General features: G+C 36.9%; 1 protein-coding gene across 1 annotated transcript; it reads right to left on the reverse strand.

The window, feature by feature from the left end:
• Positions 1 to 1244: 1244 nt before the first annotated feature.
• LOC107842657 (putative tRNA pseudouridine synthase) lies at positions 1245 to 27498 on the reverse strand (the record flags this gene model as incomplete). Its single annotated transcript, XM_047397009.1, is given in 6 exon segments — positions 1245 to 1826; positions 2077 to 2503; positions 3056 to 3478; positions 3803 to 3947; positions 27119 to 27267; positions 27386 to 27498. Coding segments are annotated over 6 exon segments (1274 nt in total), but the record flags the coding sequence as incomplete, so codon positions are not given.
• Between the last annotated feature and the right edge of the window lie 455 nt (positions 27499 to 27953).

A 27953-nucleotide genomic window follows, 5' to 3' on the forward strand; every position in this document is an offset into this window, starting at 1 on the left:
AACGGAGGGGTTAGGGTAGCCAAGGTGGTGATGATGGTGCGGACAAATGACGAAGGGGGTTATGGTGGTGGATTATATGTATCAATCAGAAGTATTAAGAGATACATATGTATCGGTCATATGTATCAAGACATACATATGTATCAATAATATGTATCAAATAAATGTATTTAATACATATATAGATATATATCAAAAACTTGCGTATCCTTTTCATAATTTTAAAGATGATGCATATATTTTTTAGTCATTTAATGGTTTCACCACCCTCATTCAGTTTGGATATTTTTCAATTAGTACATATGATATTTTATTTACTTTCATGATACATTTTATACGTGCACCACTGATACATTTTATCCTGTGAGAAACAATATGTGTAACACTGATATAATAGTATAAAATATATTTATTGGTGTTGTTAATCAATTATCAAAAATATACACATTACCAATATAATACATTTGTTGTTGAAATACTGGTGATACATATAACAGATACCTTGTGATAGTCATTCATATTTTTATTTAAAAATATTTGATACATTTAACATATATTTGACATATCTAAACTATTTATTTTTATGTAAGATTAATTTTTTAATGGGTATTGAGTAATTTTATCAGATGTATCATTATGATACATCTAGAACCAGATGTTCCAGATGCATTTATACCACAATTTGTGCCTAATTGAACTTTCTGTAATAATTGAAAATTAATTACTTACTTATTTAACTAACCACTCAATTACAAATGTATCACAATAGGCTAAAGATGTATCACAAATATCAAAATCCGAGATATCATGTAATTAAACAAAATTATGAAAAAAAAGTGTTAAAACCCACTATAAATCCGAAATTTATGTAAGTTACCCTTTAATATATTATAGATATAAATATAGATACAAATAAAAGTTGAGACAAATAAATTATAAAATGAAAAATAAATAACGTTTGAGGAAAAAAGAGAAGGAAAAATCAAAAAATAAAAATTGAGACAAATGGATTAAAACAAGAAACAATAAATAAAAACTAAGGGAAAATAATAAAAAAGAAAAAAATAAAAATAAAAGTTGGTGAGCATAGAAAGTGAAACATTTGAGGCGTAGAGAAGCGATGTACTTGTTCAATACAAAAAAAAGACTAGTCTTTAAAACTTTTCTTATAGGAGATAAAAAAACAAAGTAGTGAGCGTCATCCATGTAATTTCCTGGATCATTGGCCAGACGAACAACATATATGGGTAATAGCCGCCCACCGACAGTGGAGGCTCTTTAATGCTCTACCAAAATCATAGAGGCTCTTATATCATGTGAGAAATATAGTAAAATAATATTACTAAATTGTGTTTCTATAGTATTACACTAAGACCCTATTTATAATCACTACATTCCAATCCTATTCCAAGTATATGTTATTTTTATTCCTACTCATATTTTAACAAATACAATAAAAAGATTAAAGGCTAATGGATCGAGAAGAGACCACCTCGGGTTCAGCCTAGAAGAAATGGAGGCAAGCATAAATTTGCGAAGCGGGCAGAGTGTTAGTTGTCTGGTGATCGGATTTAAACATAGGCAGGAATATTGATTGTGGAACGGTCTTCTCGACATGTTTTCTACTTCATGCCAAAAGGTCATTTTTCTTAGAGATAATATTTGGTTGTACAGGAAAAAAGGGAATGGATTTCCTTCGAATGGCTTCCAAGTTGAGAATTTCCATCCTTGTTTCAGCATATACCAAACAGAGGTTTTATCTTTGATGCTGATTGACACATTTCACTCTCCCTACTATTTGACCATCCATCAGAAGACACCAGGCTCTGCACGGGAGAAACACAAATCATTTTAATGATACAATTTCATGAAAAGAACCCTCCAATTCAAAGTTGTGCAAGAAGTATCCAATGTGATACAAGATGGTGCAAAACACACCAGGGGCAGACACATTTTATTGTTTTTTACACACCTGACTTGGCCGCAACCTCCACCAAGCTAGGAAAGAGGAAAGGGCTCAACAGAACATCAAATTGGTAAATTTAGCAATAATGCGTGAGAGGAAGGGTAATGTACCTTGAGCCAATAGTGATGGAAACTTAGCTCTGCTATCATACTGTGCCTTCCACAATTTCCAAGCAACCCTTACTTCTTCTAATTGGTATTCTGGAATGCTTGTGTTTGCGTCCAGTATTTCAACCCAGTCACTCCAAGGGGATTTCGAAGGGTCTAAAAATTTAGAAAGCTGAGGTAACATCGTAGAGTAATAGAAGTCATCAACTGCCTTGATAATATCATCTGATTCCAACAATGTCAACATTTCAGGTCTTATTATGTTGCCAGGATGGTTTCTCAAAGCAAAATTGTTCCCCTTCAAAATCAAAACTTCTGATGGGGCTAGGGGTAAGACAATCCTTGAAAACTTGCATAATGACATTCTCAAAATATCAGGGGGTAGAAGATTGCGTTTTATTGCGACTGCTGTCCCTATCATTTTGCGTATCTGAAAAAGAGCAACAATTTGGGCTTAGATGTATTGTATCAACATATCTTATCAAGAAAACACAGATGACAGCAAATCACATGTAACTGAATAAAGACAAGGAACAGCTGCAAGTAACGAAACACAAAAAAGTAAACAGTTCATTCTGCTTGGTCATTAAGCTGCCATTGAAAAATCACCGGCCATCTTTTTGGCCAATGCATGGACTCAAGGACGAGTATCCCATATAGTTATGCATACAACATGCGTACGTTCAAGTTCTAACAGATTCTGGTGTATCAAATAAAAAAAGATACTGCTGTATTTAGCAGGAACATAAGGATTCACATTTATGTCCACCCAAATTGACATGAGTAAATCAGGCAAATGAGAATCTTGGTAATGCAACTATAATACACTTCTTCCTGTGGACAGACCTCTTTGTTTATCAACTGCACCCTTGCGCAATGGACAAGTATCTAGGCATTATTAATATTTAGCAAGAAGAATAATGTTTCCTTTTAATACGTTAGAAAGAATCAACAGGGAAAAATGATGATCAAAGAGAATTACTTGATGTAACATGAATGACTCTCCACAGATGGAAACTTCAACATAATTCATGCCGAACAACTTCTCCAACTTTCTACAATGACAGTGAAAAATTCTTCGGAAATGGGCAGAGCTAAGTTTATCTTTTGCATCAGGTTCATTGAGCCATCTTGCTTGAATTGGTAAAACAGAATTGAGATCCTTTGTATGACTGGCTTTCTCATTACAGTTGCCTGCTGAATTTTGATTTTCAGCCTCAGCAATTGTCACAACCCCCTTCTCTTTGCAGATTTCTTCTCCATCACTTTCCTCACACCCAGATATTTCTTTTTCCCTAAAGGGCCTCCCTTTTCTTAAGAGACTGTCCTTTTTTAATGAGTTTCTGGCAGGAGATGATTTCCTATACTTGGACCGTATTGTGTAATTGTGGAAAGGATGTTCTCCCTGCAACAAAGGCCACGAACATCAAGTGAAGATAGCAGAATAATTGTGTTTTATCAACGGAAAACGATTAGATATTATAAAAACGAAAACACTCATCTACTGAATTGACGAGTCGTGAACTCTTTCCCCCTCTTAGAAATAATGTGGAGAATGATTCATTATGGTCCGACTTAGGAACTCTCGAAGGTTTTAAAGTTTTGTAAGGTATGCCATATGAGCATGACACAACCCACTTCTCAAAAGGAGGAATATGAAAGGAAAATTTCAAAACCATGAAGCACAGCCATTTAAAGAAGAGAAGCAATCTCATATACTTGAAAATACCTCGAAAGTTTTCAGTATGTGATCAAAATTGGCTAAATGGTAATCGATTTCAGAAGAAGTTGAATCATTCTTTATCCCGATGATTTCAGCAGGAATGAGATAAGAATACTTGCGTGCATTACATTCTCTTCTGGCATCAAACCTCCTGAAGCTCGTAAGAAATGAAGGAACTATAAGGAACATAAAACAATAACTGCTATATCATTTTCAAACTGAATAAAGACGTATCAAAGACAACAGACAGACTGGCAAATGGCTCAAATCGACTAATATCTTGCAACAATGGAACCTCTCCCTGACTAATAATTAACTGAAGCAAAAAAGAAACAATAACTGCTATATCATTTTCAAACTGAATAAAGACAGGTCAAAGACAGAAGACAAGACACTGGCAATGGCTCAAATCGACCAATATCATGAAACAATGTAATGAAGGAAGCTCAATCCCACCTACTAATAACTTAACTGACTCAAAAGGAAGACAAAGATGAGCAACTCCTTTCCATACCAGCATCAAGGGCCCAGATTTACTGTAACGATCCGTCCGGTTATTTTGAGTATTAGAACCCTTTTCCCCTAAATGACCCTTCCTGCCCGTTAAAAATGTGAATTATGACTTGTAAGGAAGAATGACAAGGATACTGTTGATATGTCTCAGAAATAAATTTGGAGTAGATAATTTTAGTAGGTTTAAATTATTAGGGTCCTATGTAACTTAGGAATGAGTTATCCCTTTGTTATTTGAATAGGAATTAGTTATCCCAATTTAAATTGTAGTTAGAAATTTAGCTATAAATATATGTTTTGAGTTATTAATGAAATAATTCCCTTTGACAATACAATTGAAGTATCTTTTTCTCTCCAACTCTTTCTCTGTTATTTCTTTAATTTCAAAGCTGAAAAGCAACAATTGGTATCAAGAGCTATTTGATTCTAAGGGCTTGTGAGTTAGAGAAGACCCAAAAAAAACCTGCGTAAAAGTCAATATTGTTATGGCTTCCAACAATTTCTCAATTCCTTCACCCCCAATTTTTTCTAGTGAAAATTATCCAATTTGGGCTATCAAGATGAGAACCTATTTGCGAGCATATGATCTGGGAAGTTGCAGAGATTGGAGGACAGGCAAATCCTTTGCCAAATAATCTAACTATGGCGCAAATTAAGAATCACAAAGAAGAGGTTTCAAAAAACTTTAAAGCTCTCTCTTGCATACAATCAGCACTTTCGGAAGTAATTTTCACAAGAGTTATGGCGAGTGAGACTGCAAAGGAGGCTTGGGACAAGTTGAATGAAGAATTTCACGAAAGTGACAAGATCAGGCAAATAAAAGTGATAAATCTGAGAAGAGAGTTTGAAATTCTCCGAATGAAGGATTCAGAAACTATTGAAGAATTCTCCAACAAGTTGATGAAGATAGTAAACCAGATCAGACTTATGGCAGAAGAGCTTACAGATTCAAGACTCGTGGAAAAGGTTCTTGTGAGTTTGCCGGAAAGATTTGAAGTAAAGATCTCCTCACTCGAAGATTCAAAAGATCTCACAAAACTGTCACCTTCAAAACTTGTACATGCTCTTCAAGCTCAAAAGCAAAGAAGATCCTTAGGCTAGAAGAAGCTACTGAAACTGCTCTTCAAGACAAGTTCAAAGGAAAGATGCAGATGCAAAAGGAAGGTAAAATACCAGAAACTTCTACTAATTGTAGGAGAAAAAATCAAGGCGATTCTTGCAATGGAGTCAAGAAGAAAGAAAGCTTTCCTCCATACAAGTATTGCAGAAAAATCAATCATAAAGAGGATGATTGTTGGTTTAAGGGGAAGAAACCACCTCTCCAGTGTCGATATTGCAATAAGCTTGGTCATATTGAAAGGTTTTGCAGAGTGAAAAAGGAGAACAACCAACAAACTCAAAAAACCAACGTTTCGGAAGTTGAAGAACAGGAGTAGTTTGTGTTTATGGCGATGGCAGCAACAAGATTGGATGATGAAAACACATGGTTTCTAGACAGTGGTTGCACTCAACACATAACCAGCAAATAAGAAAATTTTACGAAAGTTGGAATCTGCCAAAGGTAGTGTCAAGTAGGTCGATAAAACCAAGTTGGAGATTGTTGGTAAAGGAACTGTGGCAATTGAAGCTCCCAAAGGTACTAAATTTATTCAAGATGTTTTGTTGGTACCTACTCTTGACCAAAATCTATTGAGTGTTGGTCCAATGCTAGAACAAGATTATATGTTACTGTTCAAAGACAAAAAAATGTATTGTTTCCGAATCTAGCGGTCAAGAAGTGATTACGGTTGAAATGATAAAAAAAAGTTCTCCTTTGAATTGGAACTCAAATTCTAAGCAAGTTTGTCGAAGTAGTAGATGTGAGCAGGATTCAAAATTATGGCACAAAAAACTTGGCCATTATAACTTGAAATCTAGTCAATACGCTCAAAAGCATGATTTAGTAAAGGACTTGTCTGAAATTGAGTTATGTTCAGATGTGTGTGAAAGTTGTCAACTAGGAAAGCAACACAAATTGCCTTTTCCAAAGTCAGCAACATGAAGAGCAAGTGAGAAGTTACAACTTGTTCATTCTGATATTTGTGGACCGATGAAAACTCCTTCAATCAATGGCAGCAAGTATTTTATTCTTTTTATAGACGATTTTACTCGAATGGCCTGGGTATATTTTCTTAAGCAAAAGCTTGAAGTGTTTGCTATTTTTAAGAAGTTTAAAGCTTTTTGTGAAACTCAAAGTGGATGCTTGTTGAAAACTCTTCGAACAAATAATAGGAAAGACTATACTTCAAGTAAATTTCATTTGTTTTGTGATGATATGGGAATTGAGCATCAACTTACAGTCGCTTACTCACCCCAGCAAAATGGAGTTTCTGAAAAAAAAAAATCGGTTTGTTCTTGGGATGGCTAGGTGCATGATTTTTGAGAAAAAGTTGCCCAAGTCTTTTTGGGCGGAGGCGGTAAACATATCAATTTATCTGCAAAATAGGCTGCCAACAAAGGTTGTGGATGGAATGACACCAGTTGAAGCTTGGAATGGCATAAAACCATCAATTAGGCATCTAAAGGTGTTTGGTTCTTTTTGTTATACTCATGTACCAGCTGTCAAACGAAGTAAGCTTGAAGAAAAAGCTGAAAAAGGAAATTTTGGCTGGTTATAGCTCTGCCTCGAAGGGCTATAGAATCTACAATATTGAATCTGGGAAAGTTTTTATAAGTCGAGATGTGAAAGTGGATGAAGATGCTTATTGGGATTGGAATATCTCTCAAGTTAGAAAGATGATTGTTAAACCTACTTTTCAAGGTTCAAGTGAAGACTTAGAAACAGAGAAAAATGAACATTTGTTGTTAAAGGCACCAGACCATTGGCTGAAATTTATGAAAGATGTAATCTTGTTGTACTGGAACCTTCAAACTTTCAAACTGCCTGCAAGGTTGAAGAATGGAAGCAACTAATGGAGAAGGATTTAAACTATTATTTGGAGACAAATATTGTCGAATCTTTGATTCCACTAATCATTAAATTTTACAAGTTGATATGAAAGGCAAAAGCTTAGTATTTAATCCAACAGGAGATGCACATAAGCCATGCATGAACAAAGATGAATTGGCAGATTTATTCAAGAGATCAAATTCAGCCAAAGCCAAGACAATTTCTGATCCAAGGAGGAGTGTTGAAGATATGTTTCAGAAATAAAGTAGGAGTAGATAATTTTAGTAGTTTTAAATTATTAGAGTCTATATGACTTAGGAATTAGTTATCCCTTTGTTATTTGAATAGGAATTAGTTATCCCAATTTAAATTGAACTGTAGTTAGAAATTTAACTATAAATATATGTTTTGAGTTATTAATAAAATAATTTCCTTTGACAATACAATTGAAGTATCTTTTTCTCTCTAACTCTCTCTATTATTTCTTTAATTTCAAAGCTAAAAAACACCAGATACCAAGGGACGCGGATGCATTTTGGATGAGAAAACTAAAAACTAGAAATATGGGAGAAAAGAAAAGGGTTTTGAAGAATGCATTCTTAAATGGATTTTTGAACCTTGATTGGCCCCTTCAACAACTAGACGAGAAGAATGTATTCTTGAATGGAAAACTCGAAGAAGAAGTCCACATGGATCCTCCTCTGGGTATGGGAGAGAGGTATGGAACTAGAGTGTGCAAGCAAAAGAAATCTCTCCATGGGCTCAAACAATCTCCACGAGCTTGGTTTGAGAGGTTTTCTCAGTTGGTTAAAAAACAATGGTACACTTAAGAGCAAGCAGATCATACCATTAAGATTCGATATTCTTTTATTTGACAAATATGTTCGTTCGATATTCTCTTCAAGTAAAGACAACTATCCTAATAATGTATGTCGATGATATAATACTATCATACTTACAGGAGATAACTTGCCCAAAATGAAGGATAAAAAAACAATTGGCCTGAGAGTTCGAGATCAAAGATTTGGGCCAGTTTAAATATTTTCTGGACAAGGAAGTAGCGAGATCAAAACAAGGCATTATGGTGTCACAAAGGAAGTATGTACCAGTACAAGATATTCTAAAGACACTGGGTATGCAAATGAACTATGCTACCCTATAAAATTTGATATTCAAAACTATACGGCACAGTTAAAATTTCCATCCGAGGTAAGTAAGTTGTCGTCCAGCTGAAACACCTATTTATCCCAATATAATATTCGAAAACAAAGGAGGAAATTCAGTCGTCCAAAGTCAATATTAGAGACTAATGGGGAAGTTGATCTGCTTGTAACATACTCGACCAAATATAGATTTATTCTAAACTTAGCCAGTCAATTTATGCACTCGACAAAGGAAAAGCACCAAGAACTGGTCTACAAGATTGTAAGATCAGAAAAGTTCACCAAGAAAAGGATTGTTTTTAAAAATAAGTCAACATAAGGGCGTTGAAAGTTATAGAGATGCAAATTGGGCAGGTTCTACTACTGACAGGAGGTCTACCTCTAGATATTGTCATTTATTTGGGAAATCTCGTGAACTGGTGTAACACCCCGAAAATCCAAGCTAAGATTAAAATCATGCTTCAAGTACATGGAGAATCAAACACCTTGTTTTGGTAGTATGAGAAATGATCTAGACATGTATTAAGGTCACAAGAAACTTCTAGCTTATAGCCAAGTGGAAACATTCCTTACCATTGATTTCTTGTGAAGGATCTTGCAAATAGATTCTGAAGTATTTTTGAGATCAAGAACCAAATGAAAGGTCTTTGAGTCTTCTTTCCAGCACATCCAGTTTCACCTTAATCCGATATAGGCGTAATTAGTTATGGCTATTTTAGTAGAGCACTGTCCAACAGTAAGAACCTACGAGTGTAGGTACGATCTTAGTGAGATTATAAGACCGTACAATGATCTCGTCATATCAAAACATTCCCTAACATCTAAAGGTTGATAAGTATACCTTCCAACCACGAGAGGGAACCACGATTTTGGTTTGAAACATGATCTTAGGCATGATCATGATTTCTAAAGTGATTCGGCTTGGACTTCCAACCTACGAACCAAGGCACAATCCTGGGTGGGTCCCAAGATCGTACCAAGCTAGACTGGTGGAGTCCAGAAAGCCTAAATTAAGCCTCCAAACCACAACCACCACCCACAATCGTAGGTGGGTCCCACGATCGTGGGATGGTCTATACAACTCAATTCTACAGATTTTCAATTGCGTTTTATGAGGGGCTTTGTAGTCTTTTTTCACTCTTTTAACATCAAAACTACGTCGTTTAAGCCATCCCAAAGCTGAGTATTAAGATTAATAATACCTTAGCCCTTATAACTAAAAAAACACTAGACACTTAACATCAGAGAGAAAGAAATAGGTGATTTCCTCCCATCAAGGCAAACTATAGTTCTCAAATTTCAAAGATTTCTTCAAGGCTCTGATCTCCAGGTGTATGGGATTTCATTAATGGATATTGAGTCTCAAAGTTAATTTCTCAGTTCAATTCCTTTCTCAGAGATTAGCGTTCATGATTGTTGTAAATTTCTTGATATTCTAGTTCTTTGATCTCATTGAGTTATAAAACCATGTTTTAACATGAATTTCAGTACCATTACATGTTCAAATTTATAAACCCTAACTATAAGGTTAAATCCATGATTGTTGAACATGAGTTATTAAATTCCTTAATTACTCGGTTTATGAAATTTTCATAAAAATTGCAATCTTCAGAGATGGTATGAACAACCGATGACCTAGAATTTTAATGCATAAACTTATGAGTATTATTATCCTCCAGTTTACATGTTTTGAATGCTCACAGATAGTGCATTTATTTTCAGTCTTCAGAATATTACCACTATTGTCAGTTGGGAGTACTTAGCACCGAGCGGACACAGGGATGAAAGCTCACCCGTCAATTAGACTGAGACCTTTAGTAGAAGTCCCTAAGTCCTAGAACCATGACGTCACTGTAGGTTCTAAGGGGTCACCCATCAGACTAGGCTTGATACCTTAGTCCGTATGGACATTAGTTCCGTGGATTCACATCAGTCAGTGTTCGAACCCTTGACAAGGTACTGAACACCCTTCCAGTTGGGGTTACAAAGTTAGACCCCGATTAGCTCAGATTGGGGTATATTGGTTAACGGTAGCTCCCACAGTCCACAATTCATCGATCTGATTCAAATAGTTGCATGACCTCGTACTCAGTTATTCAGTGTATCATACAACACATGTCCATTACTTGGTCTTGCATCAATTTATCATGTTACATGCATCATGTTCGGTCTATAATAATTATTTTCTATCTCACTCAATACATTCAAAGTACTAATCGCATACTTTCTTTTGCGTTATATTATCTCATAATATAGGTTCTAACATTTAACATCCTAATCGCGCATAGTATGATCTACTACTACATCAGCAACAGTACTTTGGGGAGTCCTCATCATTCGAGGACTAGTATCAGTATTTCATTTTATTTCATTTCAGTTACAGACAGTAAAGATTAGCTGTGGGCTTGTCCCAGCAACTCGTCTTAGTAGAGGCTTTTAGACAGACAGTAGAGCTTCAGCTTTATGTTATGTCTTGTGATTTCTGTTTTGTTTTAACATTGACATTGGGTTTTGATTTTCATATACCATTCATACTTTAGCTTCAGCACCGTGTTATTCAGTTTTATACAATATTCTTAGTGTCATGCCAGGCCATAGATTAGCTTGGGATCACTTATGACTCTAGGCACCGTGTTATGACTAGGGGTAGTCTTGGGTTGTGACAAACTTGGTATCAAAGCATTAGGTTTAAAGTGTTCTAGGGTATTTGAAAGTCGTGTTAAGTAGAGTGTTCATGGGTATGAAGAGCGCCAAACTTATGAGTGAGAGGCTATGGAAATGTTTTAAGAAAGGTTTCACTTTTTTCATGTGCATATCGTGCGATAGATTGTGAACTCTATTAAAACCTTCAATTTCTCTCAATTTCTCTCAACAGAGGTCAGTCGTGCTCAGTATCATCAAAAATCTTTAGCTCCAACCCCATCTTCTGCTAGTGCCCAAGTTCAGTAAGATAATTGTGATAGAGCAACAGGCTCTAAGTCCTAACGTAGTGTGAATAGTGGTCGTACTAACCCTGTTTGCAAAAAATGTGGTAAGAACCACAAGGGTGAGTGTATGGCTAATAGTGATGTTTGTTTTGGATGTGGCAAGTCACACAGATAGAGGGAATGCCCGGTGGCTTCACAAAGAGGTAGGGATGCTAATCAGCAAAGTCAATCTAACTCTTCAGTAGCTCCAGTAGCTCCAGAAGGCCACCTGACTCAACAGGGTGCCTCATATAGCGCAGCTGGCAGACAACGTCAGAACAGGTTCTATGTCCTTCAGACTCGACAGGATCAGGAAGGTTCTCCTGATGTAGTCACCAGTACGTTACAAGTCTTTAACATTCATGTCTATGCATTGTTAAATCCCGAAGCCACACTTTCCTTTGTGACTCCCTTTATAGTAGTAGACTTCGATGTCAGTCCCGAAATCCTCTCTGAAGCCTTCTCAGTCTCTGCTCCAGTCGGTAATTCAGTCATAGCCAAACTAGTATACAGAAATTGCCAATCATTGTTTTCCAAAAATATCACCTCTTGTAGAGCTAAACATGACAAATTTTGATGTTATTCTTGGCATGAATTGGCTCCACTCTTGCTACGCCTCAGTTGATTGTAGAAACAGAGTAGTCTAGTTTCAATTCCCAAATGAGCCAATTGTAGAGTGGCAGGGTAGTACCTTAGTTCCTATAGGTTGGTTCGAAGCGACAAGGCTCTGCCTCGCCGCACAGCGAAGCGATCGCCTTTTGAAAGTGTGGCGACAATTAATACCAAAAAATTAAAATAATTAATTGCATATATAAATGATCAAAATCTTAATAGCAATATTATATTAGGAAATATTACAAGTCAAAAATTGAAAATAGATAGCAGATAGATACTAAAAGTTGAGAACTTGAATGACTCAACAATCCATAAAACAAGTAATACTTAAACTCTAAAAGTTTTATTCTTCTTCAAGATTTTCATAATCTTTAAGTCCAACATGCATTACAGTATATTGCCCCTCATCTTCTTCCTCCTCGGATTCTTCATCAACTAGGGTCAGATTCTAACTTGAACTTATAGGTTTTCACTTGTCAAGTAACCTTGACCTTGAAGTTAAGCTTGAAGACTTTTTCCTAAGACCATAGACATTATCATCAACTTCGGCTGCCATAGCAACAGTACCCCAATTAAGATCACCTTCCTCATAGACTAGTTCATCTTCTTGATCTTCGGGGCAACCAAGTAACCATTTATTAGCATCATCAATATTATCTAAGAGAATTGGATCAATGGTATCGTGAATATCATAACGACGTGTCAATGTTCTATTGTATATAACGTACACTAGATCATTGAGACGCGATAGCTAAGCCTATTCCTCTTCTTAGAATGAATCTGTACATAATAAAGTAATTACTAATTAGATACTAATAATAATCGCTTCAATATAGAAAGTAGAATATAATAAATCGATCTCACATGTTCAAACACACTCCAGTTTCGCTCACATCTGGATGTGCTACGAGTTAAACTTAATACTTTCATGGCAAACCTCTACAAATTCAGAGTTCCGATACCAAATAGCGGCCACCACTCAACTATAGAAAAAATTGAAGGTTAATAAGTATAAAAAAGTCAATAACTGAAGTAAAGCACTAAAGTTATAATAAAGACAACTAAACCAATTCACTAACCCGGTGACCTTGTGTCTCTGGCTCTAACAGCTTGACCAGAAGCAAACAATCCATCTGCACTCTTGTACTTAGCAAGCTCAACAACTTGTAAATTTTGTAGGGAAAGAACGGGGACCATCGTCTCAACACAAGTATAGTAACTCTCCCACACTTGAGCAATTTTCTCGTCATCCATAGTGGATCTAAAATACAATCCTGGACGCAAAACAGACTATGCTGAATGCAAAGGTCGTTTGAGTTGGTCAGTCCACCTTGCATCAATTATTTCGAGGACATTCTAATAGTATCATTGAACTCCATCAAAACCCCATTGAAAAGTTTTGTTCGCCTTATCCATTGCCTCAAGCATATAGCCTATTGGGGGTCCTTTTTTCCCATCCACCAAGCAAAGCAGTGAGACCAAAGGACCACAAACTTTAAGAGCTTTGACATCATTCCAAGAGTAAGTAGAATAAAGGATGACGGAAACTTCTTTCCCCAAAACTTCCTTTGCAAATTTACTAGAAGTTCATTCATTAGAGATGATCAAGCTTCTTAAATTCTTCCTTTATTTGTACATAGCCTCCAAAGTCAAAAAGGTCATTCCGAATCTTGTCTTAGCTGGCTTTACCAAATTTCTTTCATTGGTGAAGTTTCTCATCAAATTCAACAACGGCCTTTGACTTATGTTAGAAACTACCTTGGTGGCCTTCTTAAAAACGGTAAAAGACACATTATAGTAATTGCTAGCTTAATAAGTATTTAGACTTTAGTATTAACTAAAAAAGAGAAGAGCTTTCAAGTAGTACCTGAAGCATATGGGTTAATCTTGAATATGTCACCAAATATCAAATTGATGCAATGGGCAGCACATGGAGTCTAGTAGATAAATGGGTACATAGCCCTTATAAGCTCCCCCATTTTCACATTCTCACGGACATTATCAGTGACAACTTGAACAATATTTTCTAGTCCAATTCCCTCAATTGACTTCTCAAACAAGTTGTACATTTTAGTGTCAGTGGTAGACTCATTGCTAGCATCAACAGAACCAAGAAAGACTCTACCTATCGGACAATTCACCAAAATATTAATGATTATTTTTCATTGTCTTATACATTTGTCCATAACAATGGAACAACCATACTTTACTTTTGCCACTGAACTTTATGTTTCTCAACAAGTTCATCTACTTTCTTCACTTCTTTCTTTAGCTGAGTAACTCTAACTTCATGCTAGGTAGGTGGCTAAAATTCTCGGGTCATGTTGTCCTACCACTTCTATGAAGTTAGCAAATGATTCATAATTGACACAATTGAACGGGAAACCCGCATCATACATCCATACTGCAAAAGCATTTCCAGCCCGCTCCCTTAAAATCTTTTTTGTGTCATCAATTCCCCATCCTCCTCCTACTCCTGCCTTTTCAAAGCCTATATTGTGTTGTGGCTTCTGTGGAAAAAACCTATTAATAGGACCGTTCATCACATTTCGTACCAAGGGTGATACATACTGAGGGTGATACACTACCACTTGAAGACATTCTTTGAAATTTGGAGGGAGGCATCATCTTTTCGTGTTCATCCATATTATCATCATCAACAATATTATACGATGACACCTATCTTTGATTCTTTGGATTTGTTGCGGCTTTGCTATCGACGAATGTCTTTACTACATCCCTAATATTTGTTGGACAAGTTTAACATATTTTGACATTTTTATTTCCACCTATCAAATGTTGCTTGAACCGAGTAATTCAACTATTGATAATACGTCAACAAAAATTACATATCACTACATCTTTTAATGGTCCTTGCTTACCATAATTTCATTCAATGTCTCTTTGTTTGCTACAAGTAGATTAAGACGACATTGGAATTGTTGTTAATGATCAAGTCATCAAACAATTACGATATTAATTAGTATATTATAAGTTACAAAAAAATACTTTTTTACATATGGAGTATAGACTGTTTACTATTACAATGTTACTCTTTGTGAAAAAAAATAGTGGAAGAAATAAAAGAAGAAAAACAGAGGAAGAAAAAAGTAGAGAAGAAAAAAAATCAAGAAGAAATCAAAAAGACTATTTAGTGACCAATGGAGAAAATAAGAAGTAGAAAAAAATAAGAGAAACGACACTTACCCATCGCTATCGTCGGAGTCACAACCGCCGATCGACAGAATCTCTCAAAGTCACAGTCGCAGACTCACAGTTGCCTTAAGGTTTGGTCGCAGTCGCCACGCAGTGAGTCAGTCAAAGCAAAATGGAAAGAAAGTCCTAAAATTATCTTTTATCCTTAAAACCTTATTTTTAAAAAAAAATAAAATAGAAGGTATCGCCTTTAGCGCCTCGCCATGTCGCCATCCTCACCTTGTCGTCGCCTTTCACGGATTGTATCGCCACGAAAGCAAGTAGCGACACTACCTCACCTCGCCTCGCTATTCGCCATTGGCGAAACGGCGCTCGCCATCGACAACCCTGGGTTCGTCTCTTACCTTAAGGCTAGAAAAAGTATTTCCAAAGGGTGCATCTATTATCTAGTTCGAGTTAAGGATTCAAAGTCCGAAACCTCAACTCTTGAGTTAGTTCCTGTGGAAATAAATTTCCAAAAGTGTTTCGTGAAGATCTACCCAGAGTTCCTCCCAAGCGGGAAACTGACTTCGGAATAGATCTCCTTCCAGATACCCAAGCTATTTCAATTCCACCCTACAGAATGGATTTATGGCTTTAGCCGAGCTTCAAGTGTTGACGGAACAGTTGAAAGACCTCCTAACAAGGGTTTTATCAGGCCCAACGTCTCTCTATAGAATGTTGTAGTTTTTTTCATGCGCAAGACAGCGATTCTCTCAGAATGTGCATTGACTATCGCTAGTTGAACAAGGTCACAATCAAGAATAAGTATCCCATTCCTAGGATTGATGACTTGTTCGACCAACTTCAAGTTGCCAATTACTTCTTAAGATAGACCTCAGATCAGGCTATATCATCAGCTCAGAGTTAGAGAACGTGATATTCTGTTACAAGTATGCAAAATGGAGTATAAATAAAAGAAGAAATCAAGAATTCGAGCTGAGCTGGCATTGATTGGAGTATAAAGAAGAGAAGAAATCAAGAATTCGGGCTAAGCTGGCATTGATTAGTTAAAACTGTTAAAATGGTAGTTGTAGTTAAAAAATCTGTTTTTACTGTAGTTATGTCCCAAAGTTACTTTAAGGCAGTTACAACTATCCAATTAAGAGTTTTAGCTATATAAACCATTATACTGATTGTGATATCCATTGAATAACAACATATCTCTTTTCTCTCTCTCAAATTCTTCCTATTCTTAGTCAAATCTCGAATTTCCCTGATTAGCACTCCAGTTTTCCAAAGATAATTCCTAGAATTGGTTCACAATTGGCATTCGATTATCAATTGTGCATCAATTGGTATCAGAGCCACTCGATTTTCGACCATAAATGGTTAACAGAAGCAAATCTACTAAAGTCATGAAGGATAAGATGTCCCAAATGCAAGATCAACTTCAGAAATTGATGGAAGGAATGACTAGCAACATGGACTGGAACACCCAAGCTGATAAAGAATTGGGTGAATTGGGTGAAAACTTAGCAAGATTGGATGATGTTAATAGGGACAAGGAAGGAGGTCGAGCAGAATCCTCAACTGCTCGAGCTTGTTCTATGGACTTGCCCAATGATCTCAGACCCAAGGAGAATATGAATCATGATACATTTTTCACTCGATTCTCTAGGCTAAATTTCCCCAAAATTTCTGGTTCAGAATTACGCAATTGGTTATACAAGGTAGAGCAGTATTTTTTCTCTGGATGATATTCCATTTGACCAAAGGGTCAGGATAGCCTTTGTTCACATGGAAGGGGAGGCTATAGCCTGGCATAGGTCGTACATGATGTCTAGAAACTCAGGTGCGGAATTGAGTTGGTCTGAGTATGTTTTAGCTTTATATGGAAGATTTGGGGATGCTATGGAAGCACTCAAAAAGTTGACTCAAACAGGTAGTGTCAAGGAGTACCAGGCTGCATTTGATAGACTATTGAGTTTTGTCAATCTGTCAATTGAGAATAAAATTAGTTATTATCTGGGTGGATTGACACCAGACTTGAATAAGTCTGTGAGATTGCAGTCTCCAAGAACATTGATGCAAGCCTATAAATTGACAAGATTGCAAATGAGGTATTTCAAGCTCAAGCAGTTCTTGGGGTTTGAAAAATAATGGGAGAATGCAAGGCCCTATATTACCTACACCTGCATATTCTATAACACTTATGTTCCAAAGATCAGCAGGATCAAGCATTGTTTTTAACAAAGGAGGGGAAGGCTACACTAACAAGAATTTCAAAATTAATGGCAATAGCACTGGAAGGAGATTTACATCTGTAAAAATGAACGAAAAAAGTGCCAAGGGCTTATGTTTTTTCTGTGATGAGAAATATGAATTGGGACATAAGTGTGCCTCTACGAAGCAACTTTACTTGATTGATGTGGTGGATGAGGATGCAGAGGATGAATTAGAAGGTAATGATGTTGACCATAATGAGATTAACTTGTACCAAGAGGAGTTGATGACTTTCATTACAAGCCTTTACTGCATAAATGGTTATCAAACTATCAGGGTGACTGGGTACCATGAAAAGCAATCTTTGCAAGTTTTAATTGACACAGGTAGCACCCACAACTTTATTGATCAAGAAGTTGCCAGAAGTTGGGATGTCAGGCTAATAGTATAATAGAGCAAGCTGTCATTGTGGTTGTCGGGAGGAAGGTAACAATAACAATTTGCAAGAATCTGCAATGGCTTTTACAAGGAACTACTTTTTCCTCAGAGTTTTTACTACTTCCTCTTGGAAATGTAGACATTTTGTTAGTAGTACAGTGGTTAAACACCTTAGGAAGGATTTAGTTTCATTTCCAAAACAGAATCATTGAGTTCAAGCATCAGGGGAAGAGGCATGTCATGAGATGAGCAACTAATAATGAAAACTACCAGCAGTAAGGCCATAATCAAGCATTATAAGAATGATGCTCAATTTTACATGTCCCTTATTCCTGCTGACTATAAAGGTGGTTCACTGCTATCACATTCAGGCTGACCAAAGTGATGCAATGCCCTCCGTATTTCAGGCTCCTTCAACATTGCCATCACATAAGGGTCCCTTGGATCATAGAATACCATTGATGGAATTGTCTAATCCTATTAGTAAGAGGCCATATAGGTATCCTGATGCTAAGAACGATACTATAGAGAAGTTGGTGTAGGAAATGTTGGATCAAGGTGTGATACAACATAGTAGTAGCCCATATGCATCACCAGCAGTTTTGGTTGGAAAAAAGGATGAAAGTTGGAGGTTATGTGTAGATTATGGAGAGCTTAATCAGCTAACTATTAAGGATAAGTTTCCCATCCCTATTATGGAAGATTTGTTGGATGAATTAGGGGGTGCACAGGTGTTTTCAAAGATAGATTTCATGGTTGGATATCAATAGTTGAGAATGTTTGAAGGAGATATTCACAAGACAATATTTAAAACTCATAAGGGTCACTATGAAGTTCTTAGTTATGCCTTTTGGCTTAACTAATGCTCCCTCATCCTTTCAAAGTCTTAAGAATTATGTGTTCAAGCCATTATTGACGAAATCAATCCTGGTCTTTTTTGATGATATCTTGATCTATAGCAAGAATTGGACTGACCATGTTGCTCATGTACAAGTTGTCTTTGAGTTGATGCATCAACTTCAATTATATGCTAAAATGTCTAAATGTACTTTTGGTGTGTTGAAGGTAGAATACCTTGATCATTTCATAAGTGCAGATGGGGTTGCTACTTATCCTAAGAAGATTACAACAGTCCAACATTGGCCTTACTTGATTATACTCAGACCTTCTTGGTGGAAACTGATGCTAGTAGGACAGGGATTGGTGTTGTACTTATGCAAGAAGGCCACCCCATTGCTTTTATCAGTAAGTCCTTATTAGGAAGATCTTTTGTAGTCTTTGATCAAAAAGCCTTGAAATATCTCTTAGAGTAGCATATCCATATTGATTTCTAGGTTGCTAGAATAACTAAACTAATGGCTTTTGATTTCACTATTGAATATAGGAGGGGCTCTGAGAACAAGGCTACTGATGTTCTCTCTAGAAAACCTGAGGCTGAGCTTTTAGTTATTTCTTTATTGACACATGATGACGTTTTGTACTCAAGAAGTCAAGCATCTTGGCAAGCTGATCCTACATTGCAAGAGGTAATTAACATGCCACAGGTTCACCCCCTCAAGTCTTTTACATGGATTAATGATCAACTAAGGTGGAAAGGCAAATTAGTTGTGGGAAATGATTTGTAATTGAGAAAGGATATAATCACCCTATGGCATGCTACTCCTCAAAGGGGCATTCAGGAATGGATACTACTATTAGAAGATTGCAAGCATTGTTTTACTGGAAGTCACTTATCTCTGACATCAAAGATTTCATTAACAAATGTGATACTTGCCAAAGACACAAATATGATATTGCTGCTTATCCAGGGTTATTACAACCTCTGCCCAGTCCTGATGATAGGATCTAGACTGATGTGTGTTTGGATTTTATTGAAGGCTAGCCTAAAGTACAAGGTAAAGAAGTGATATTGGTGGTAGTTGATAGATTAAGCAAGTCTGGTCATTTTATCATTCTATAGCATCACTACACAGCTTGGGTTGTGGCTCAAAGCTTTCTTGACAACATCTTTATTACATGGGTTGCCAGCTACCCTGACAAGTGACAGGGATCCCATCTTCATTAGCACCTTTTGGCAAGAGTTGTTTGGCTTATAGGGAGTTCAATTGCAACAATCTACTGCCTATCACCCTCAAACTAATAGGCAAACGGAAGTGTTGAATAGAACGTTAGAGACATTTGAGGTGTTTTTGCTCCGACAAGCCTAAGGAATGGGTTTCTTACTTGAGGTGTTTTTGCTCAGCCAAGCCTAAGGAATGGGTTTCTTACTTGCCCCTTGCTAAATGGTGGTTTAACACTACCTTGAAATGCACACCTTATGAGGTCCTGTATTGTCAAAAACCTCCTATTCATCTTCCCTATTTGGCTAGTGAATCAAAGACTAAAATGGTTGATAGATCATTGATTGCTAGAGAAGCTGTCATCTAGCTCTTGAAGTTTCACATTCTCAGAGCTTAACAAATGATGATAGATTTGGCTGACAAACATAGATCTGACATGACTTTTAAAGTAGGTGACTGGGTCTACTTGAAGTTGCAGCCTTACAGACAGGTTTCAGTATCAACAAGGCCATTTAACAAGCTTGCAGCCAAGTATTATCGTCCTTACTCGATTGAGGCTAGAGTAGGTATTGTTGCCTAAAAACTGTTGTTCCCTAATGAGGTGCTTATTCATCTTATATTCCATGTCTTTCAGCTTAAGAAATGCCATGAAGTTCCTGTGAATATTGCACACCCTTCTGTTAATGTTTATCCAGTCCCTACTGAAAGACCGGTTAAGAAAGGTAACAAAGCTGTGGAACAATTGTTAATTAAGTGGAACAACTTGGATGAAGATCAGGCTACTTGGGAAATCTCTTCTGAGTTTTATTTGAGATTTACTTTTTTAGTCCTTGAGGTCAAGGATCAGCTGAAGAAAGGGGTATTGTTACAAGTATGCAAAATGGAGTATAAAGAAAAGAAGAAATCAAGAATTTGGGCTGAGCTAGCATTCATTGGAGTATAAAGAAGAGAAGAAATCAAGAATTAGAGTTGAGCTGGCATTGATTAGTTAAACTGTTAAAATGATAGTTGTAGCTTAAAAATCTATTTTTACTGTAGCTGTTATTGTAGATGCATCCCAAAGTTAGTTAAGGCGGTTACAACTATCCAATTAAGAGTTTTAGCACCATTGAATAATAACATCTCTTCTCTCTCAAATTCTTCTTATTCTTGGCTAAATTGTCGAATATTCCCTGATTAGCGCTCCAGTTTTTCGAAGATAATTCCTAAAACTGGTTCACAATTGGCATTCGATTATTAATTGTGCCTCAAATTCCGAAGACAGCCTTCAAAACTTGGTATGGTCACTTCAAATTTGTTATGTCTTTTGGACTAATGAATGCTCCTGCAGCTTTTATGGACTTGATGAACAGGGTGTTCAAATAGTACTTTGACATGTTCATCATTGTCTTAATAAATGACATCCTCGTCTATTCTCGTAGTGAGGATGAACATGCAGACGATTTAAGGATCATTTTGCAAACTCTTAAAGATCATCAGTTATTCACTAAGCTTAGCAAGTGCAAGTTCTGGTTGAAATCAGTAGCGTTCCTTGGTCATATCATTTCCAGTGAAGGCATTCGAGTTGATCCTCAAAAGATCAAAGCAGTTAGAAATTAGCCTAAACCCATCTCTCCATTGAAATTAGGAATTTCTTGGGCTGGTTACTGTAGAGAGTTTGTTGAAGGGTTTTCCTTTATTGCTTCTCTCATGTCCAGACTAACTTAGAAGAAAGTCAAATATTAGTGGTTCGATTCGTGCTAAAAGAGTTTTTAGGAGTTGAAGAGTTGAATAACCGCTCCAATTTTTACTCTGCCAGACGATTATGCTTCTAGAGTTGGACTTGGTTATGTGTTGATGCGGCGTGGCATGGTTATAGCTTATGCCTCTAGATAGCTCAAACCTCATGACAAACTACCTGACTCATGATCTTGAGTTCGAAGCAGTTTTTTTGTCTCAAAGATTTGTAGGCAATACCTTTATAGGGTTCATGTTGATGTATTCACTGATCACAAAAGCCTTCGGTACGTGTTCAACCAGAAAGATCTAAATCTTCGTCAGAGGAGATGGCTACATTTGTTAAAGGATTATGATATGAGTGTCTTGTACAATCCGGGTAAAGCCAATGTGGTGGCTACATTTGTTAAAGGATTATGATATGAGTGTCTTGTACAATCCGGGTAAAGCCAATGTGGTGGCTAACGCTCTTAGTAGGTTGTCTATGGGAAGTGTTGCTCATATAGAAGATGAGAATAAAGAGTTAATTCGCGAGGTTCACTAGCTTGCTAGACTGGGAGTTCGGTTGGTCAATTTAGCCGAAGGTAATATCTTAATTCAAAATGGTTCAAAATCCTCTTTGATAGCCGAGGTGAAAGAAAAGCAAAATAGTGATCCTATTTCCTTAGGTTGAAAAAAGTGATCCAGAGTCCGAAGGTTAAGGTTTTCTCCCAAGGAGGAGATGATGTTCTTCGTTGTTAGGGAAGACTGTATTCCGGATGTAGATGACTTGAGACAGTGGATGCTAGCAGAAGCACACAGTTGTCGATATTCTATTCACCAGGAGCCACTAGGATGTGCTATGATTTACGGGAAGTTTATTGGTCGAATGGAATGAAAAAATATATCGTCGAATTTGTCGCTAAGTGTTCAAATTGCCAACAGGTTAAGGTTAAGCACCAGAAACCTGGTGGTACGCTTCAGGATATCAGTACTCCTACATGAAAGTGGGAAATGGTGAATATGGACTTCATTACAGGGTTGCCTCGTACTCGTCGACAAGATGATTCTCTTTGGGTTATCGTGGACTGAACGACTAAGTTAAATCATTTTCTGCCAGTTAACACTTCAGATTCAGCCGAGGATTAAAAAGGGGCAGCCCGTTCCACTAAAGATCCCGCTATGCGAAGGGTCCGGAGAAAGACCCCACCATAAGGGTGTACTATACGAAGCCTTACCTTGCATTTCTGCCAAAGGCTTGAACCTGTGACCTCCCAGTCAGATGGCAGCAACTTTACCAGTTACTCCAAGGCTCCCATTCAGATTCAGCTGAGGATTATGCTACTCTTATCTTACGGAGTTGGTAAAATTGCACGGAGTCCGTTGACTATCATTTCAGATAGAGGTACTCATTTTACCTTTCAATTCTGGAAAACTTTTCAGAAGGGTCTTTGTATACAAGTTCATCTTAGCACGACTTTTCGTCCGCAGACAGGCAGAGAGAACCATTCAAACCTTAAGGGACATGTTGAGAGCATGTGTGAATGATTTCAAGAGTAATTGGGATGATCATTTGCCTTTGATTGAGTTTGCTTATAACAATAGTTATCACTCTAGTATTCAGATGGCCCCGTTTGAAGCACTTTATCGTAGGAGGTGTCGATCTCCAATTGGTTGGTTTGAAGTTGGTAAAGCTACATTGATAGGGCCAGAGTCAATTCATGAGGCTATAGAGAAAGTTCAACTGATTAGAGAAAGGCTAAAAACAGCTCAGTGTCGTCAGAAGTCCTATGCAGATATGAGAAGGAAATTTGAGTTTGTTATTGGTGATTTTGTCTACTTGAAAGTTTCACCCATGAAAGAGGTGAAGAGATTCGATAAGAACGGAAAGCTCAGTCACCGCTATGTTGGCCCTTATAAGATTGTGGGTCGTTTTGGCAATGTAGCCTATGAGTTAGAGTTGCCTGCAGACTTAGCATCGGTGCATCCAGTCTTCCATGTTCCTTGTTAAAAAAATGCATTGGTGATCCCGCATCGGTTCTGCTCTTAGAAAGTGTAGAGTGTGGGTATGAAAGATAGTCTTTCTTACGAAGAAGTCCTAGTTGAGATACTTGATCCTTGACCGTCGTGTTCATAAGTTGAGAAATAAGGAGGTCATTTTGGTAAAGGATCTTTGGAGAAATCAATCAGTTGAGAGAGCTACTTGGGAAACAGAGGCAGATATGGTGAACAAGAACCCCATTTTTTCTCTCCAAACTCAGTTCCAACTTGAGGTAATAGTTTCCCTTTAATTATTTTTGTTTCATGTCACCCAGTTTTTCTCATATCATAACATGTATTCCTGAGTTTGGTTCAGTCCATGTTTCAGTCACAGACTCAGTTATCATGTCAGAACTCAGCTTTTAGAAATTCAATGACGGGATTGCAGCTCTTTCCTTAACATTTCAGCTTATTTAGCTTCCGTTCGAGGACAAATGACACCAAGAGGTAGATTCTGAAGTATTTTTGAGATCAAAACCCACCAAATGAAAAGTCTTTGAGTCTTTTTTCAAACTCATCCAGTTTCACCTTAATCCGATATAGGAGTAAGAAGTTATGGCTATTTTAGAGGAGCCATGTCGAGCAGTAAGAACCTATGAGCGTAGGTATGATCTTAGTGAGATTGTACAACCGTACAATACTCTCGTCATATCGAAACAATCCCAAACATCTAAAAGTTGACGAGTACCTTCCAACCACGAGAGGGAACCACGATCTTAGGTACAATGGTGACTCCTAAAGTAGATCCGGCTTGGACTTCCAACCTACGAACAAGGCACGATCGTGGATGGGTCCCATGATTATACTATGGCTCGTCTGGTAGAGTCCAGAAAGCCTAAATTCAGCCTCAAAATCACGAGCAACACCCACGATCGTAAGTGGGTCCCACGATCGTAGGATGGTCCGTAGACTCAATTCTGATTTTCAATTACATTTTATGATGGCCTTTGCAGTCTTTTCCTACTCTTTTAACTTCAAAACTACGTCGTTTAAGTTATCCCAAAGTTGAGTATTAAGATTAATAATACCCTAAGCCTTCATTAATCAGAAAACACTCGAAACTTAGCATCACAGAGAAAGAGGCGATTTTCTCGCATCAAGGAAAACTAGGGTTCTCCAATTTCAACTCCAGGTATATAGGATTTCATCAATGGATCTCTTTTCACCCATTGAGTCCCAAAGTTAACTAAATTCTCAGTTCGATTCCTTTTTCAAAGATAAGGGTTCATAATGTTGTGAATTTCTTGATATTTTAGTTCCTTGATCACATTGAGTTATTAACTCATGTTTTAACATGAATTTCAGTACCATTACATGTTCAAATTATAAACCATAATTATATTGTGAAATCCATGATTATTGGACGTGAGTTATCAAATCCCTAACTCACTCAATTTATGAAATTTTCACAATAGTTGCATTCTTCAGAGATGGTGGGTTATGAACACCCAATGACCTAGGATTTCATGCATATACTTATGAGTATTATATCCTCTAGTTTACATGTTTTGAATGCTCTTAGTGCATTTTTTTCAGTCTTTTGAATATTACCACTATTAAGCATTTCAGTTATCAGTAGTAGTACTTAGCAGCGAGCGGACGCAGGGATGAAGGCTCATCTATTAATTAGGTTGAGACCTTCAGTAGAAGTCCCCAAGTCCCAAAACTACAGCGCCACCGTAGGTTCTAAAAGGTCACCCATCAGACCAGGCTTGATACCTTAGTCCGCTTGGACATCAATTCAGTGGATTCACGTCAGTCAGTGTTCGTACCCTTGGCAAGGTACTGAACACCCTTCTGACTGGGGATATAGGTTGGACCCTGACTAGCTCAAATTGGGATATGTCGGTTAATGATAGCTCCCACAATCCACAATTCATAGGTCAGATTTAGATATTTGCATGACCTCATACTCAGTTATTTAGTATATCATACAACACATGTCCATTACTTGGCTTTGCATCAGTTTATTTAGTATATCATACAACACATGCCCATTACTTGGTTTTGCAACAGTTTATCATGTTACATGCATCATGTTCGGTCTATATCAGTTATTTTCTATCTCACATACCCAGTACATTCAACGTATTGATCGTATACTCTCTTTTGCGCTATATTATCTCATAATATAGGTTTTGACGTTCCACATCCAAATTGCACATAGTATGATCTACTACTACAACATCCGAATTGCGCATGGTATGGTGAGTCCTCATCATTCGAGAACTAGTATCAATATTTCATTTTATTTCATTTCAGTTTTAGACAATTAGAGTTATGTTCAGTGATTTCCGTTTTGTATTAACATTGACATTGAATTTTGATTTTCATATATCATTCGGACTTTAGCTTCCGCACAATGTTACTCAGTTTTATACAATATTCTTTGTGGCATGCTAGGCCACGGGTTAGCTTAGGGTCACTTGTGACTCAAAGCACTGTATTACGACTAGGGGGTAGTCTCGGATCGTAACAATTGTAGTGAAAAGTAGAATGTCGTAGCCCATAGCAGTGCTGAAGCTAAATACCAATCTATGACCCGTAGGATCTGTGAAATGATTTGGCTCAAGAAGATGATAAAAGAACCAAAAAAACAATTTACTTTCCTAACAAAGTTGTACTGTGACACCAAAGCCGCCATAAGTATTGCTCACAACTCAGCTAAAGAAGGAAGTGTGTGCATGGCTTTCAACCAACAAGTCAGCAAATTGCGGACATTTTCACAAAAGACTTGTTTAAACCAAAATTTAAAACTCTTGTAAGCAAGTTATGCATGACAGATATTTACACGCCAACTTGAGGGGGAGTTTTGATTTGTGAAAATATCTAACTGTGATCAGATTTGATTTTGTAAGATCTAAATTGTTCTGATTACTGATAAAATCATACCTGATATGCTATTTAATAGTTAAGGAAATTAGATCAATTAAAATCATTCCTTGATTCTCAAATCTCCTACCCTCAAGGGATTAGATTGCTTGTTTGTTTGTTTTTCTGTACTATAAATTTGTACCTCTACATATGAATAGGAATGTACAATTTTGGTACCAAAACTTAACAAAGGCTTAGGGATTTTGGGTCATGACATTTACACATACATCACATTTAACTAATGCACTAACCAAAACATAAGGCACTGAACAACTGATCAGCATAAAGGATAAAAATACATCATGCACGTAACAGTCTGCAGTAGATGCTATGACATAGCCTTCCAACCAATGAAGTACATTAAGGAGTACTTCTTAATTTGAGTTATGCTTGTTTAGCTTTTCAGGTTAGCCCAACAAACTTACTTGCTATTAACCCAAGGAAAGGAAGGAAATATTTTTTTGTTTTTCAGTTCAAAGCTTGAAATCTGCACTTTTACAAGTGTTTTACATGCAAAGTTACATTAATGATAATGAAATTCAACTCTCAAGTAAGAACAGGATGAACAAAAGTCTCAAGGTAAATGTGCTGCTTTTTATGGTTATAAATTGGACATTAACTAAAGTGAGAGTCATAGGCCAATTCAGAAATAAGAGACAGAATCTAACTTTTTTGAGGGTAGAATACCGAAAACTTTGATATTCTCTGGAAGACTTGAGTTCACACAGTTGGCAAGAGTGATCCCATTTGGATCATCCTCCCATGCATCTTCAGGAATCTCCATTTTAAGAGATATCATGGTCGCCAAGGAATGAACCTAATATGTATTTTTGAAATGAAATCAGCATGATGGCAAGAGAAGACATACTTTTTGGGTGAAAGGCTGAAAGCAAAAATAAATGTGATGCACAAGTAATTGTAAATCTCCAGCTTACTCCTTTATCGGTTCGACTACTTCTTGCCCAGCCAATTTTATAAAAATTTCCAAAATTGCTGTCTCGAATGCCACCAGCTTTGAAGATGGATTTTTCCAGTTCACCTTCAATGGCTGCATTACAGAACTGTATGGCTTAGCGAACCCCACATGTGACAACTAGGCTGAGGGGACATGTACATAAGTCAAGTTTTTATGCAGCAGGTAAAAGAATTAGAGGATTACCACAGGGAAGGCTACCTCATTTTATCACGCATAAAACACGGAACAAAATTACAAGAAAGATTCTCCTCCAACCAAGCACATCCATGAAACTGATGACCCAAATTTACAAGCATAAATTATACAATAAACCTTGCAAGTTCCCATTCACTCGATAATATGTTTACTTTAACACCTCAAATGCTAATCTCCCAAGTAAGAAAATCCAGTGACCCAGATAAAATTGCTATTACTGAATAAATTAATCATAAATACCACCAAGTAGTCCCGTATTAGTATGTAAGCCATTTCCATTTATACTTCTATGCTGAATATCATGAGTAGCATCAAGTGAAAACCCAATAAAT

Source organism: Capsicum annuum, chromosome 9, assembly GCF_002878395.1.
Source record: "Capsicum annuum cultivar UCD-10X-F1 chromosome 9, UCD10Xv1.1, whole genome shotgun sequence".
Lineage (NCBI taxonomy): Eukaryota > Viridiplantae > Streptophyta > Magnoliopsida > Solanales > Solanaceae > Capsicum > Capsicum annuum.